This window comes from Lichenostomus cassidix, chromosome 2 (genome assembly GCF_008360975.1).
Source record: "Lichenostomus cassidix isolate B80296 chromosome 2, HeHo_3.0, whole genome shotgun sequence".
Classification (NCBI taxonomy): Eukaryota; Metazoa; Chordata; class Aves; order Passeriformes; family Meliphagidae; genus Lichenostomus; species Lichenostomus cassidix.
In genome coordinates this window covers 22,071,986-22,087,252 of record NC_139482.1, presented here as the reverse complement: position 1 = coordinate 22,087,252, position 15,267 = coordinate 22,071,986, and the positions used below count along the sequence as shown (strand labels likewise).

Sequence of the window (15,267 nt, the reverse complement as noted above, 5' to 3'; positions counted from 1 at the left end):
ATCTAAATCTGGTTTCAGTTGGTTCCTTATTTTGCATAAGTAACATTTAAGAATGGTTTGGTTTCATTGTGTCTTACGTAAAAGTTTTTCTTCGTTTAGTACATGATGTACACTTTGCCAGGAAATAAAACAGCAACGTCTGCTGTTATTTGAAAATAACTCAGTTTATATATAGATCGTTACGAGAAGTGGAGCAATATCTATGACTTGTTCCTCAAGCTTCAGAAATGGTATGTGATTGAACCACTTATAACCTTGCTGATGTTCATCCGTATCAGTGGATTTTGAACAGATTTCTCCAGAAATGCCTCAAATGGTATTTCAGGGTTGGAGAAATGGTTGCAGCTTAATAGGTTCTGCAGGTCAAACTCTACACACACCTGGGCTCCTTGTATTTAGTAATTCCTTTCCCCAGCTCCATGTAGATACCCAACCCTCCCATTTCCCCTCTATTTCAAGAATTCACTTCAGTTTTTTCAGACTCTCCCACCAGTCATTCCATTGTCCTCCATTTTACCCATCTCTAAGTAAGACTAGGGTAAGGGTTTCTGACTTTCTGACTAAGGGTTTCTGTTCCCTACTAACTTGATGATGTTCATTGATCTCATCCAGTATCCTCCACCTACTTATTTTTACCCTTTAGCATCCATTTGGCTCCTTTACTCTTTCCTCTTATAAGAAAATCTGAGTGTTTGCAATGCCTCCTTTCCTCTTTTTCACAGATCTCCAATTGTCTTTTTCCTTCTGATTCCATGTTGATGCCTCTTTGTGTAGCTTCACAGTCCCAGAATACCCTTTTGCCTGTCATTAATTATCAGGGAATAAATAATTTAAGTTGTTCATATCCTTGTGAATGTACAAAGTCTATTGCAAATTAGAAGGCACAAGGGAAAATAGTAATTATATTAATTATGGGTGACATCAAACAATTGTTAGATTGCTAAACTAAAAGTTGCAGAGATACTTGAAGAGCTCTGAAAGTGGCCTGTTTTTTTCCCAATTCCAGCTTCTTGTTTATTTTCTTTTAAGGGATTTCCTGTTAGATACCTAGAGTATGTTTGAATGAATGAGATGCACTGTTTAGAAGTTATTCTGGTACATGCATGGGTACAGGCAAGAGAAAAGTGCTATTCAGTTTTATATATGAGTCACAGGACTGAAAAAAAACCCCCAAATAAATAATTAGAGTTGGGTTATATGGCCATTTCTTTAAGTCCAGCAATAAGATACTTCTCAACATGCCATTTCTTTAAGTCCAGCAGTAAGATACTTCTCAACATTCCAAGCAATGGAGATATTAATGTGGAAAATGCTTTTTCAGTAGAGAATATTCAACAAAAAAATGTAAGCATGTATATAAACTGCACATGACTACAAACTACAAATTTGACCATCCAGTTCAAAAAACCCTACATTTGCCTCACTTCTTTTTTAACAGTGAGGCCAAAAAGATGAAATTTAAGGATCAAATACTTCTATGAGTAGCAGTGGTAATACTCTACAAGTCCCACAGAGACTACACATTTTAAACAAAGTCAAAGACATAGCATATTTATCTTAGCAGTACACTTTCATGCTATGAAGATGAAATATACATAAACAAAAAAACACAAAACAACTCTATCTTCTGTTGTATCATCTTTATTGAAAGCAGCTGTGGTCTTTTTTATGTTTATAGAGTTTGGTTCATGGATTGGTTTCACATATTTTTGGTTGAAAATCTCTGAAAACTTATTCTGCCTACTTAATAAATTAACCTCACTACACCCATTCAAATGTTAAATTCAATCTACGGAAAAGTTCAAACAAGGATGCAAACATTGAACCCTGATGCAACTGAATTCAATGAGGCTTGTTTTAAGAAAAGAAATAATAATTTTGCCATCAGCAACAGAATATACTCATGGGATCAAGAAATCCTGGCACTACTGAAAAAAATATCAGTGGCAATGACCAGCCATTGCCAGACACGGCAGCTACAGCAGGGGAGGTTCTTCAGGGGAGGATTCAGTGTGTTTTCTAAAACTGGTCTTTTGTTTTGTTCTTTTGAATTAATCCTGTAATGCCATTTAAAGAAAATCAGCTTAAAAGAAAGTAGTTTGAATTTCAGGAATAGTTAACATTCTGTGTTGTCAAGGGACAGTACTGGAAACTATGGATGTAGGAGGAGAGAGGAGATGTGAGATCATCATCTCTTCAAATGAAACCACACAGCCCACAGTCACGTAGATGTCAGTTAGTTTTATATGGGTTTTGATGACCACTTCTAGAACACATTTTTGCCTACTTATTCATGGAAAACTAAGAAAATGACAAGTGAAGCAAGAAAATATTCTTGCTACTGAAATAGGATGAAATAATACAAGGTTTAACTTTCAGGAGCACTTGGAACCTTGCATTTAGGGCTGGTTAAAGTCAAGCTGCCTGTTTACACCATTCCTCTTCCCATCCTTCCTACTGACGTATGTGCATGGTTGTCAGGTGAATCAGACCCACAGATGGATCTGGCTGAACGTTCTTTTCTCTGCATTACTTTTCAGCTGGATCCAATGCCCTTCTCTGATGAACTTCACATCTTTAAAGACTTGCAGAACTGAGAGAACAGGGAAGAGTGGCCAAAGGGAGGGACTGCTTACAGTAAATGCTGCTGTCAACAGGAATTTGCATTACACAATAGCAACACAGCCCTAGCTCTAGCTTCCTGAGCAATGATTCTTGCTATCACTTCTTGGGAAGAGTATCCTGGATATGACCTCTCCAGATGAACTTAGCATAAAATTCCCCAAGCACCTTTAAGAATTTATATCTCGAGTTTCAATTCTGTGTCTCTCAAACACATTGGAGACATGTAACAACTGAAAAAAATACCCTGCAGGCCTTATGGAGGCATTTTAAAGCCTCTGTAAGCCTCCACTGCCACTAAAATGATGGATTCTTACCCAAAAGTATGCCCATACATGCCTTTCCTTAATGCCCTTCATATTCTTGAGATTTTCTTGGTCTTTGATCAGTATTTCCAGGGCTCTTGCGTCTCCCTTGAAAGCCTTCTCTTCCTTCTCACAAAATCGCCTCTGAATGCTACAATATACAGGCAGTCAGTTAAAGGATTTGTCAGGGAAAGTGTTTCATCACACTATGATAGTGTACATTTTGCTTTTCCCATCTTTGTCTTCTTTCCTTTGGAAGCTCCAGGCCCTTCCTTCACCAGCAAGGAGAGAATGGTTCCCCTTGACTTGACTGTTCATGTCAGCAGCTCTTCTAGAGTCTACTGTGCCTTTTTACCATTTTACCCTGGATGTAGATGACACAATGGCAGATAAAGCATACGTTGAAGCATTTAATGATGCAGTTTTATAAAAGTAATGAGTGCTACACAAAAAGTGCCTAAAATGTGCACACATATTCAATTAACATAATAGTGTATATAGGCCTGTTAATACACTGAATTTTGAAATAGGTACAGAAACATAAAAGGTACATTATGAAGTTAGCTTAATTAGCATTGAATTAAATCATGTCTGCTACAAAGGCAGAAATTAAATACTGTCAATGGTGTTTTCTACTTAGCCTTTTATAGACGTTACACGGACCACCTCCCTCACTGTTGTATCTGAATGCCTTAAAAGTGAATCATAGAATTATTTATGTTGCATCTTTGAGTCCAACCATAAATCTAACACTACCAAGCCTACCACTAAAACATGTCCCTAAGCACCACATCTACATGTCTTTTAAACACCTCCAAGGACAGTGAGTCAACCACTTTCCTGGGCAGCCTGCAGACTGAGAAGTGAGTTACTAAGATGCAGTTTACTAAAGACTTCAAAGCAGGGAACAGACTTGATATGAAGTCTCAAAATCTGTCTGTAAGTATTCAATGGTAGCTTCTAAAGAAATGACTAAATCTGACATGGAAAACCTGGCTACTTGAAACAATCAGTAGGGGAAGACATGCTTGAATGTTTGGATGTCATGTGTGATTTTTTTAATAGCTTTGGTAGACTGTAGGAGACACTTCTGGGTTTGCCTCTGGATAATACCAGAGAGTTTAAAAGTCTGAAGTGTGCTTAATGTCCCCAGCTGAATGATAAGCATAAAAGGTCAGTTTGGATAGTATGTGATGATCTTGAAATTGGTTTGCCCCTGTAATTTATGTTAGAAATTCTACTCATATTAACTGGTTGAAATGAATGAAGTTATGCTATCTTGCACAATCTCCCATAACAAGTGCAAAGAGCTTATGATTTATAAAATATTTATTTCATTCACAGAAATGTAAATGCAAATACATTGAGAACCATACTTTTCCTGCTCTGTTAGAAACTTCTTAGATTAACACTGCAGTCCAGCTTTCTGTATTGTAGGGTTTTTGCCTCTGCCATGCATTACTGGTTTGATACACAATGCCACAGATTTCAGTCCATATTATACAGACCACCATGTCCCCAGTTACTTTCACAGTGCTACATTACGAGCAAATAAAAGGGCCAACTTTTAAGTTGCAATAACTGAATGGTACTAACCAGGAAAATACAAAATGTAATATCCCTATAGCTACTTGTCCGTTATTTATGCTCAGTGTGTAAGTTCACAAAGGTACAACAAATTCTTTAGCACCATGTATTACATATTTCTTTTAGGCATATGTTGTTTTCCTGTTTGTTTTAATACCAGAGCCATTAGCAATTACAATTCTCATTCAGATGATTTCAGCAATAGGTGGCATCAGCAGTCCACATCCTAGCCAACCCAAGCAGGCAGACTGGCAGAAATGTTCCTGATGAAAACATTAACTACTGAATAACATATTTCAAAACAGATACTAACAAATGTATTAATCATTTAAAACATTAGGCCACACCTATGCAACATAGGGAAAGTAGGATTTAATGAGATAATTAAATTATTATGAAAATTTCTGTAAAAGCAAACGCATTTGGAAAACATTTTACATTAAAATCTCACCAAATCAATGGCAAGATTCAAATGTCTATTTTTAATGTTTTTCTTCCAGTCACACAATTGTGCTGGCCCTGGAGTAAACAATAAAACACATTTACCTGATGGGAAGTTATCCCACTGGAATAATTTGTGTGAATAAAGTTTAGCACGTGTCAAGGGCTGCAGGCTTAGGTCAAAAGCATGGAAAATTTCCAGCATCAGAAACAAAAGAACGTGTCCATGGAATAAAAAATGGGAAATGTTTTATCGTTTCAAGTAAACAGAGACACACCTAGTCCTGGATAAGATGGAGATCTGACTCTATAAACTCTTTTTTTAGACTGAGCCCAAGCCTCAGGAGATATTTACCTTGTAAAGTTCCTTGTAGTTCTGCTTGCGCACTTGCGTAAGTTCAAGACCTGGTGCAAATACACAGTTTCTGTCTGTCTCATATGCCAAGGTCCCCATTCTACAGAGTGGAACAGAGGCTGCAGGTGCTAAGAGGGAATCCAGTTTTTGTCCCATTATAATTCTGAGATTTAATGAAGGCACACACATGGCTGGGCAAAGCAGAAAGCATTCCTGGGCTCTGTGGTGTAATAATTTTTTTACTTTTTGTGGTCATCTGGAGAAATGATTTATGATTGCTTTTGCCTACAAAAGAATTGGGATTGAGACAACGAAACACTTGGATTTTAAAGGCAGTGAGTAAGAAATGATCAAATACTGAAACACTACATAGATTAACTTGTAAAATAAATGTTTTCATCTTCTGTCTTAGAAAGTATCAAAATTGCATCAAGTATCTCATACTCTTGAAGTCAAAATGAAAAGTAAAAAGAAACATCTGTAGCAAATGTGAAAACAGAGCTCATTAGTGAAAATTTCATAGCCTTGAGCATATTTACATACATAGACAGGAAATGTTCATATTTGATTTACAGTCTGGAAGTTATGCTGGTTTGATTGGCTTGTGTGTTAGCTTCCCAACCACTTCTGATCTTTCTTATCCTCTTCCTAAAACATGGGAGGAGCAGTATGCATTTACAAAGCAGAACTACAATGGGAAGAAAAACTGCAATCATAAATGAAGGTGGCATATACCAGATGAATTGGTTAACATCAACCCACTTATTCCAAGCAAACACCAGTGCATGGACAGTGCATAGCAGCAGGGCTAAATATCCCATCTTGCTCTGAAAAGAGAAAGAAAATAGATAGCTATTTATTTTTCCCAACTTGGCAAAAAAAGTACTTTCTTACGGAAATCTGGAAATCTGGAAGGGCCTTGACCAACATGCTCAAGTCAAAGAAAAGAGACCATTGGCTTTGAACTAGAATGTAAGAACTATAATTCAAGACTCCAACTGTACCCCTTTATGCCACTGTAAAAGAAAATGGATGAGGCACATGTTTTCAAGTATTGCTATGATACTTAGCTAAAAAACAGAAGAGATCATGCATGGGTTATTCCTGAAATATGCTCAGTCCTCAATATCTCAATTTACAGATGCCATCTGTATACTAAATTACTTTAATTCTTTGATAAATTATTATGAGTCCAAAAGCAGATATATTAAGGGATTAACAGATTAATTGCAAAGCAAATTTTAAGCTAAAATAAATCACAAACTATAGTTAAGTCCAGTACTATGGCAAAAGCAATTGCATGACTACAGGAAACTCAAGTATTTCATTTTACCTAAAGTAACAAATTTGGCTTAGGTTGTTCACAGAATTCAGGAGTAATTTTGAGTTTCTTGTACTAGTAACTTTGAGTTTCTTGTCACGTAACAATCTTGTACTCATCAGTCAAGTTGAACACTGCCTTTCCAACTGCTGAATGTATAGAACCTGATTTTTGAGTAATAAGGTTATTTGTTCATAAAACAAGTCCAACACAGAAGCATTACTCTTCTGGGTTTCTTCACCATAGTCTTTCAATACTGGAAGCAGTCATGCATTTGGAGACTTCCTCCTGTTCTGTCCATATTCTCTGTACCCCTGAAAACTTCTCTTGCAAATGATGGACTTCATAGAGTGTACAGAATATCAAATCACTAATTGGTGATACACTACAGAACTGCTTTTAAAATACAAATCAAATTTTCAAATGCCAGGTACTTAATAGATTACTGAATTTTAAGATTTTGGTGGTTGAGAGCCTGATCCAACACTTGATTAAGTCTGGTGTGACCACCCCTGATTACTATTGCATATGATGTAAGAGAATTGAGAGAGCAAACCAGATGCTTGGGTGAAGGAAACAAGCACAGCTGGAGCAAACTCAAGACTAGCTGTAGTTGATTATGCATCTGTTACAAGATGTCTCTTTCAGAACACACTGTGTTGCATGGGAACAGCATTGACTGGTTCAATGCCACCTACTCCCAGCTCAGCAGGACACAGAGCATTCCAGAAAGATAAGATGCCTAGAAGATAACTGAAATGTCTTCAGCACCAGAGCTACAAAAAGGTCTTGAAGGGACAACTGCTGCTGGTCACAAAGTCACGAGGAGGAAAAGAAGTGGTTTAAAGTTGTCCTTTCTTCCCATTTTATACACTGAACACAACAGCCTGTTCTCCTGACAAAAGAGTGAATGAAAAGAACATTTCTCACAAACCAATTAACAAGGAGTACAGAACAAACTTTCAGACTGGTTTCACTAACTCCTCTGTGTTTGGTATTTCTAACTCCTAAAAGTCTTAGCTGGTAACACACAGTTCTACAAATGGGACTAATGATGTGCAGTAATGACATTCATGCGCACCTGAATGTAGTGGAATTCTCTCCAGGTCAAAGAGTGACTGACAGATGGAATTGATGTTATTGCCAACAGGGCCAGCAATGCAAGTCCCAGAATTCCTAGAGACACATAAATCTCCATTCTCCAAACATCATGTTCAATCCAGGCATTTTCTTTCTTTTGTTTGACCTGCCAAAAGAACACCATATTAAAAATTACAAACCGGCCCACTTGGCTGTTTGTGTGAAATGTAATTTCACTATTTACACCATAATATTAAAGAAATAAGCAAAGAAACACAGTATTTTAGTTTGTTGGAATGTAACTATTTACTTCTAATGACAAAGACTTCACTAGTAGCTGCAGAGCAAAGGTGAGGTTTTAGAGAGAAGAATTTAGACTTCATCAGTGTATTGACCCAGGAGAGCGTGATTCTGAGGCCTGTTAACCTGCTTTCACAGCAGGATAAATCTTGGTTTTGACAAGAAAAAAAATCCACCCATGGCTAAATACCGTATCAGGGAGATTATAACAACAGGTGATATATTAAAAGCACTCCTTCAGGGAAGTAGTTCAGCAGGAATTCTTAATAAAAGTATCCTGCCAGGGTAGTTGTTTAGCTCTGGTTTTTTGAAAAAACACAACTTGCTACATTAATGATTTTAATAAACTGATGTCAAAGCTTCTTCTATTTACAACTACTTGCAACAACACTTTGATTCTGCTAGTGATCACCATGGCATAATATGCCCCAAATATGATCATTTCTGCATCTTGAAGACTGGAATCTCAAGGCAATTTATAGTAATCCATTCAAATCAGATTACCAGTATGGCTGATTTTGGAGTTTTCAACAGGTAGTTTGACTGTTCACAGAAATCTTAAGCATCTGCTGACATCATCATATTGTGCTTTTAATAAAACTCTAGATTAGAGTTCGGGGGTAATAAAAACATCCATTTGCAGTCTATACCTTATATTAGAATATTCCTCATGCTGCAATACTTATAGCACTCAAGGTGGTAGGTGACCGTTAGGAACTCTAATCACAAAGGACGTTGGAAAGCTTTGCAAGCCAACTATTGCTCATGACTTGGAAGCATCACTGAAATTCTATCTTTAAACAAGGTAGTGTGCATCAGTCCAATTGTGAGCCATCAGTATTCACAAATTTAGTTGGTGCAAATACAGATTACTGTCATGTAGTTCAGCACTCATTGACTGCTGGCTGATTCACTTTGCAAAGATGTCTAAAAATGTTGTGTTCAGTGCTCAGTTTTTGTTGATAGATTTCATTGCAGAGAAGATTAATCTACACTAAACTAATAATGTGCCAATGACTTAAATGTTCCTGTGAGATACAATTTTGTGCATTTTACAGAGAGAAAAAAATCCCAAGTGAAGAAAATGACTTATTTAATATACACTGGCACAGCTGTGATGACTGGAATCTCTATTACATGCTTTGGCAACTAGGTCCTGCTCTGTCCCTTAACAGTGCTCTCTGGGAATTTACTTCAAAATCAGACAAAAGCAATGAAAATGGCTTTCCCCCATCCAGATTTGCTTGAGTGACCAAAACAAGGATTTCCTGAGTACAGAAGGGTTGGTGTTTGTGTGCCCATCATACCTGCTGGAATGCCCAGTTGAGCAGCTTGTATCTGTAAGATCTTCTCATTGGATAGCACAGGCTATAGCAGGCGTGCAATGTAGCGAAGAAGAAACTGAGAAGTCCAAATTGTTTCCTTGATAACATCCATCTATCCAGCCACTGGGGAAACCTTTTATACTTGGTGCCAAAGTACAGCTGGAAACCAGCAGCTAATATTCCTGGTAAATACACTAGTGCTAAAAGGGTAATTGAAGTCACTGGTAAAACTTTGTTTATGACAAGGATTGGAATTTTATAGAAAACATTCTCCTTTCTGGTTATAAAAGGATATATGACGTCTCTCACAGAAGTGTAAATAAATGTTAATAATGAGATCACAGATGCTATCTTCATTGGCAAGTGCCACTTGGGGAAGAGATCCTGCTTGCAGTGCTGTTCTGAAGAGTATTCAAACTCACCAAAATGGTGTGCTTGATGTAAATCAAAAAGTGCAGCTGCTTCCGATGTATTGGCGACCTGCATATCCACATTCTGGAAGGGACAGAAAGGAAATACAAAATGAGTTCAAGAGAAGATTAAAAATGTCAGTAATGACAGTATTTGCCATCATGACTTTTACAATGTACTGCAGTGAAACCACACACAAAACACATGTACTATTAAAGACAAGGTAACTTGGAAACATAACATTTCAAACAGCATAGTCAGCACTTCAGCAAGGCACTTGTAGCATAGATTTTCCTTTCTTCATTATCTGCAGTGACTTTAAAATAGATTTTAATTCCAGAAAGATAACTACACTACAAGGAAAGAAGGATTACATTATGTGAAGCATCATTTCAGCTTACAATATCAGTTATGGATTTTAAATGTCAAATTTCAGCTATAGACTTAATGATGTAGCCCAAATAATATGTGCAAGAAAGGATTTTTATCTGGACCTTTTTTTGTGTGATGTGGAAAACTTCCTGAGTGCAGTGTTGCTATCATGAAGATTACTCCAAAGATAAATTTTATATTCCTGTGTAAAAATCCCAAATTATTTATATGGATTTTTGCTCATCTAGTAAGATACAATTAGCAGCTACCCTTATGTAGTTTTTAGCTGCCCCAAACTTTGTGTATTTTTTAGCACGGACTGTGATTAAATTGAATGAGATGTTCTTTATCTTTTTATCTCTTCAAGTCAATATTGTGACAACACTTCAGAAATATTCATGATATGCCAGTGTGATGGTAACACTGTCTCTGGAAAAAAAGGAATCAAAGACTGCAATATTCTACGTGACATATGAGCTGCTTTTTCACAGAAACATTACCAAGTAGTTAAAGTTTCCTGTATTTCTTCTCGGCATGATGTTCTGACCTGCATTCTGATCAATGGCACAGTTGCCACCTTCCCTCTTCTCCATTGTGGAAACTCCCTGCAAAAAAAACACAGGATGTAAAACAGGTTTTGAAATGCCATACTGGAACTTTGAGGCCTATTTTCCCTCAAATTGTTTTTGTCCCTATCCTCCACACATTTGCTGGAGAAAGTACAGTCAAATAGGGAAAGGAAAGTCTGTCCTCTGAGAACAGAAAAGCTCAGCTGGTTTTCTTAGTAAAGCAGAGCATAAGAGACAACATGAATCAACAGAACAAAATCATTGATGAAAAACAATATTTAAGCCTAATATCCCTGTCAACAGTGGAATAAATTAATTAAGTCAAGAAGAAAGCTTTCAAATTACAACAAATTAGGTTGAAACAGCTTACAGAAATAACATGTAGAATGTTATGAAGACGGATTATATTAAGTTCATAAGACTTCTTGATGCAAGAAGCCCATGGAAATGTGTTGTTTCTAACATATTTCAGGGTTCAGGATTGGTCTACCTGACAGTCATTCTGTGGCTTTAGCCTTCAAGATTCTCAAGAAACTGGAGCTTCACTCATGCTGCTCCAAGGTATTTTGGCAATACTCATCACCACAAGTACCAGCAGAAATGGTTCTAAGCTATTAAGGACAATAAGGAATCAGATGCCAGAAAAGAAAAAAAGAAGAGAATGGATAAACAGAAAGAGATGTTTATGAAAATCCTATGATAGAAGGAAAGAGTAGCTTGAAGAGTGTAAAATAACTACATGTACTGCAAGGACCCTGCAACAAGGACTTCCAAGGTGTCCATCACACAGCAGGAGGAGAGGCACTGGCACCACACCACTGGAAGCTCAGAGTGCCGTACCACAGGGTGACTTTCTGTGATTACCTTTAAGAAAATTACTACATGACTCTTCCATGTACTTTCCTACCGAACAGCTGGATTACTAGATATTAAACTGTTTTTCTAACTACTGATTCTTTTATGTCCACAAACCTTTGGGAAATTCTATGGACCAATCAGACTTTGACAATTTTCCTTCTTTTACTATGTCTGGTACCTTCAGTGGGTGAGTCTTACAGTCTTTTCCTGTCTGCTGTGAGGGTTTGCTCTCTGCCAGGCCACCAGGCACCTGAAGCTGAAGTATTCTTTTTTTAAGTATTCTTTTCCTTAGTATTCCTCTTTGGATTTTTCCCTCCTGGTAGCAAGCTCTCCCTTTGGGCATAACCTTTCAGATGAGTGTTGCAGAGTAGGGTCAATAAGAGTTCTGTCTGAAGGTCAGGCTGTTAACCCTTTCCTACACCAGCTAATGGTGTAGGTAAAGGTTATCCTTTGTATATCCTGCACACAAGAATGCATGGACTGATGAAGGCACATTTCTGGTTTTTCCCCCTATTCCTAGGGCTTGTCCCAGTGATTTTATCACAAGTTTTGGGGAAACACGTATCTTCATAAAACCTCATATTTTAGAATTTTTACTTCAACATGTTTCAATATACATAATTTCTAACTGTTACAATGGCAAAGAATAGTTTACAAACAGAACTTAGTATGGTCAACTTAGCTGGAAAAAACCCAGTAACAAATATAGTGAACTCCACATCTATTTTTAAGGAAGTCATAATATGAATGGCAGTCACTGTTTTTGAGGCCTACCTTCTGGCTACCACACTTAGAGGACTTAGAGGTCCAAAAGCATAATTTAGATTGGGAAGCTCTGTATGGAAAAGCCTGACTCACCCAGTTCTCAAGCTGCTATCACTCTTCATTAAGAAAATTTCAAAACAAAGAGTCCAGTATTAGCTTCTAGTTGAAGGTTCATATTGACGAGGATGTAATAAATTATATCATGATGTGAAAAAAAATCCATGAGCTAGAATACTAGCTGCTGATCCTAAAAGCTGATTTATTGGCTCTTTTGGGATGCAATATTTAAAAAAATGTTAAATACAGCATTAAAGTTTTATGCAGCAAAAGACAATTCAGAAAGAAAAGTGTGTGTGAATGAATGCATATGTTCATCTAGGGAACTATGGGTTTCAGCCATGTGACTGCATGCAAGGAAACTCAAGTGTATTAACGTAATATTCTGCTCACCTTCTGATACCACAAAATTAACACAGAATTATTTCCCAGTAACAAAGCACAGTGATAGCCTTTGAAAACCCTAAATAAAGAGCACTTAAAATTCACCAGTTGGTTCATTATAAATTACTAGGAAGAAGTCATCTAAAGTATTTGTCTTTCTGGAACACATCTGAAGAAAAATTAGAAGTCCTGTGAGAAACAGAGTTAGTCATGTAACTCACAACTGTTATGAAAGAAAACAGTTATGTTAATGCCCATCCTCAGTGCACACCCTTTCTGCTCTGGGAGGCAGCTGTCAGAGGCTGGAGGACGTCCTGCTGCAGAAAGCCAAGTTTCCAGCGCTGTGAGTACGGCACTGAATTTTGTACCGAAAGCATGCTCACTGTAACACTGAACCATCAGGGATCCACACAGTGCAGACATCACCCCGAGAAAACATCATCTCAAGTCAATGAGAGGTTTTCCTGCATGACGGGTTTCAGGGCTGGCTCCACGAAAGAAGAAAATGGGTAAAATAAACAGTTTACGATAGCAACGAGGAGGTGATGGAAGAGGCACGGGGTAGTGCCTGCACCTCCCTCTCTCTCGGCACTACCGGAAAATGACAGGATGGAAGCGCTGAGCCTAAGTGTCTCGCTTTCCAAGCGCCCGCTGCATCGCGCGGCACTGTAAGCGCTCGGCACGCGAGCTCAAAACTTTCCCCGTTCCTCAAAAATTCTGCTGAGCACGGTGCAAAACAGACAGAAAGCCCGGAGGGTGGGAGCTGGAGAGAGGGAGTCGGGAGAGCGTCGCTCGGCGTTTCTGCTCGGCCAGAAGGAGCCCGGGGCACTCTCCCTCAGGGAGCCCGAGTCCGCCGCGGTTCCCGGCCCGGCCCGGCCGCGTGGCGGGCGGGGCCCGACTCGGAACCCGCCGCAGCCCGGCCGGGCGAGCACACTCGGACACCTCCCCGGCGGCCCCGGGCACGGCCGGCCCCTGTCCGCCCCGCGGGCTCACTCACCTCGGCCCGGCAGCCCGGCCTTTCCTTCCCGCCGCAAGTCCCCCCGCTGGGGGCGGCGGCAGCGGCGGCCCGGGCTCGGCTCCGTCCGCGGGGGGCAGCGCTCGGCGGCGCGGCTCGGAGGAGCAGGCAGACCCGGGTCAGCACCGGAGCGCCCGCCGGACTCTGAGGAGATGAGAGGCAGGGGGCCCGGCCGCAGCCTCCACCTCCCCGCCCGGCCCCGCCTTCCGCGCCCATCCCGCTCCCCTCCGCCCCGCGGGTGCGAGCAGCAGTGCCGTGCTCCGTCCCGAGCGGCGCAGGGCGGCGGGATTGCTGGGCCTCGGGGTCTCCCCTCCGACACCGGCCGGCCCAGAGAGCGCCCGGCCCTGGCTCTGCTGGCCCTCGGCCGGACAAAGGGCGCATTCACCTGCTGCCGCCCCGCCGCTGGGAGGAGGAGGAGGCGGCGAGGTGAGCTCCCTCTCCCCGGCACCGCTCGCCTCCTCCAGCCGGACTGCTGCCGGCAGCCCCGCCGCCCCTGCCGGGGCTCAGTGTGGGGTTACGGGGCACTCCGACCCGCGGCCCTTCGGATCCCGGCAACCCTTCTCCTCTCAATCCGTCCTCCCCTGCCGCCTCCTCCAAACGTGTCACTTTCCTAGCCTGACTAAATGCCATATTAATCCCTATTTCTCATACGAGTGGTCCTCACTTTAAATTTCTTCCACCCTAAAATACTTTTTTTTTTTTTTTTCCCCCACTGTGCTGGCGATTTTTAAAAGGCAGCTGTCTCCTGATATTGTAGTCACACGATAGTGTGAACCATCATTATCTTGTGAAATCTCTGTTTTAGTGAATGTTTTGACATCTAGTCATCTAGTGACTTACTGACGTTGAAGAACACATGGCCAGTCCATCTCAGAAGTGTTTTCATGCAGAGCTCATTGTATCCTCCTCAGGATGTCTTCGCAGAAATGATGCCAAGCTCCATGTCTTTGCATATTGGGAACAGATTTTTTTTCTCCTTTTCAGTAGATGTTAAATGGACATAGACTCTAGCTGAATCCTACATCTGGAAGAAAAGAGGAGGTTTCCTTAGAAGGAATAGAAGACAGAATAATGTGTTAAAACATCAGCTTTTCTTTTTTTTTTAAAAGTTACCTTAATTAGCATGTTTTTCTGTGCTTTGCATAAAGGCTATTTTCTACGTGTTTTCCATTTTTCCATTTTTCCATTCCATTTCCATTTGTTACTTTTTTTGCAAAGGATGCTAATTTGGATATGCTCTCACTTTGCCCAAGTGCCGTTTGATTTCCTTCCCTACCGCTGTTTTTGCACGGTGGGTTTGGGATTTTCGCCGTTCCCATCGGCAGGGTGACGCCTGGCGGTGGGAGCGCAGGGGAGGAGGCTGCCTGCGGCGGGGTGTGCCGGGCCCTTCCTACGCCCCGGCCAAGGGGAATTTGCAGTCCAAAGGGCTAAAAGCATGTTCCTACTGAGCTCCGTGGCAGAGCACTTCTCTGAAGTCCTGGTGTAAGCTAGTGTTATGGG

General features: G+C 40.3%; 1 protein-coding gene across 7 annotated transcripts; it reads right to left on the bottom strand.

Annotated features, from left to right (window-relative positions):
• Positions 1-3,324: 3,324 nt before the first annotated feature.
• STEAP1 (STEAP family member 1) lies at positions 3,325-14,748 on the bottom strand. 7 transcript variants are annotated; one of them, XM_085050667.1, is made up of 6 exons: positions 13,750-14,240; positions 10,620-10,724; positions 9,759-9,831; positions 9,319-9,536; positions 7,713-7,877; positions 3,325-6,137 (listed from the first exon to the last, which is right to left on the bottom strand). In XM_085050667.1, exons 1-6 carry the CDS (start codon positions 14,146-14,148, stop codon positions 5,880-5,882), a joined length of 1,218 nt encoding a protein of 405 aa, XP_084906793.1. In that variant the 5' UTR covers positions 14,149-14,240; the 3' UTR covers positions 3,325-5,879. The 7 variants fall into 7 exon arrangements, with proteins under 7 accessions (XP_084906793.1, XP_084906795.1, XP_084906797.1 ...); XM_085050669.1 differs by lacking the exon at positions 13,750-14,240 and adding an exon at positions 14,608-14,748 and having other exon boundaries at positions 9,319-9,831; XM_085050671.1 differs by lacking the exon at positions 13,750-14,240 and adding an exon at positions 14,608-14,747 and having other exon boundaries at positions 9,319-9,831; positions 10,667-10,724.
• Positions 14,749-15,267: the final 519 nt, after the last annotated feature.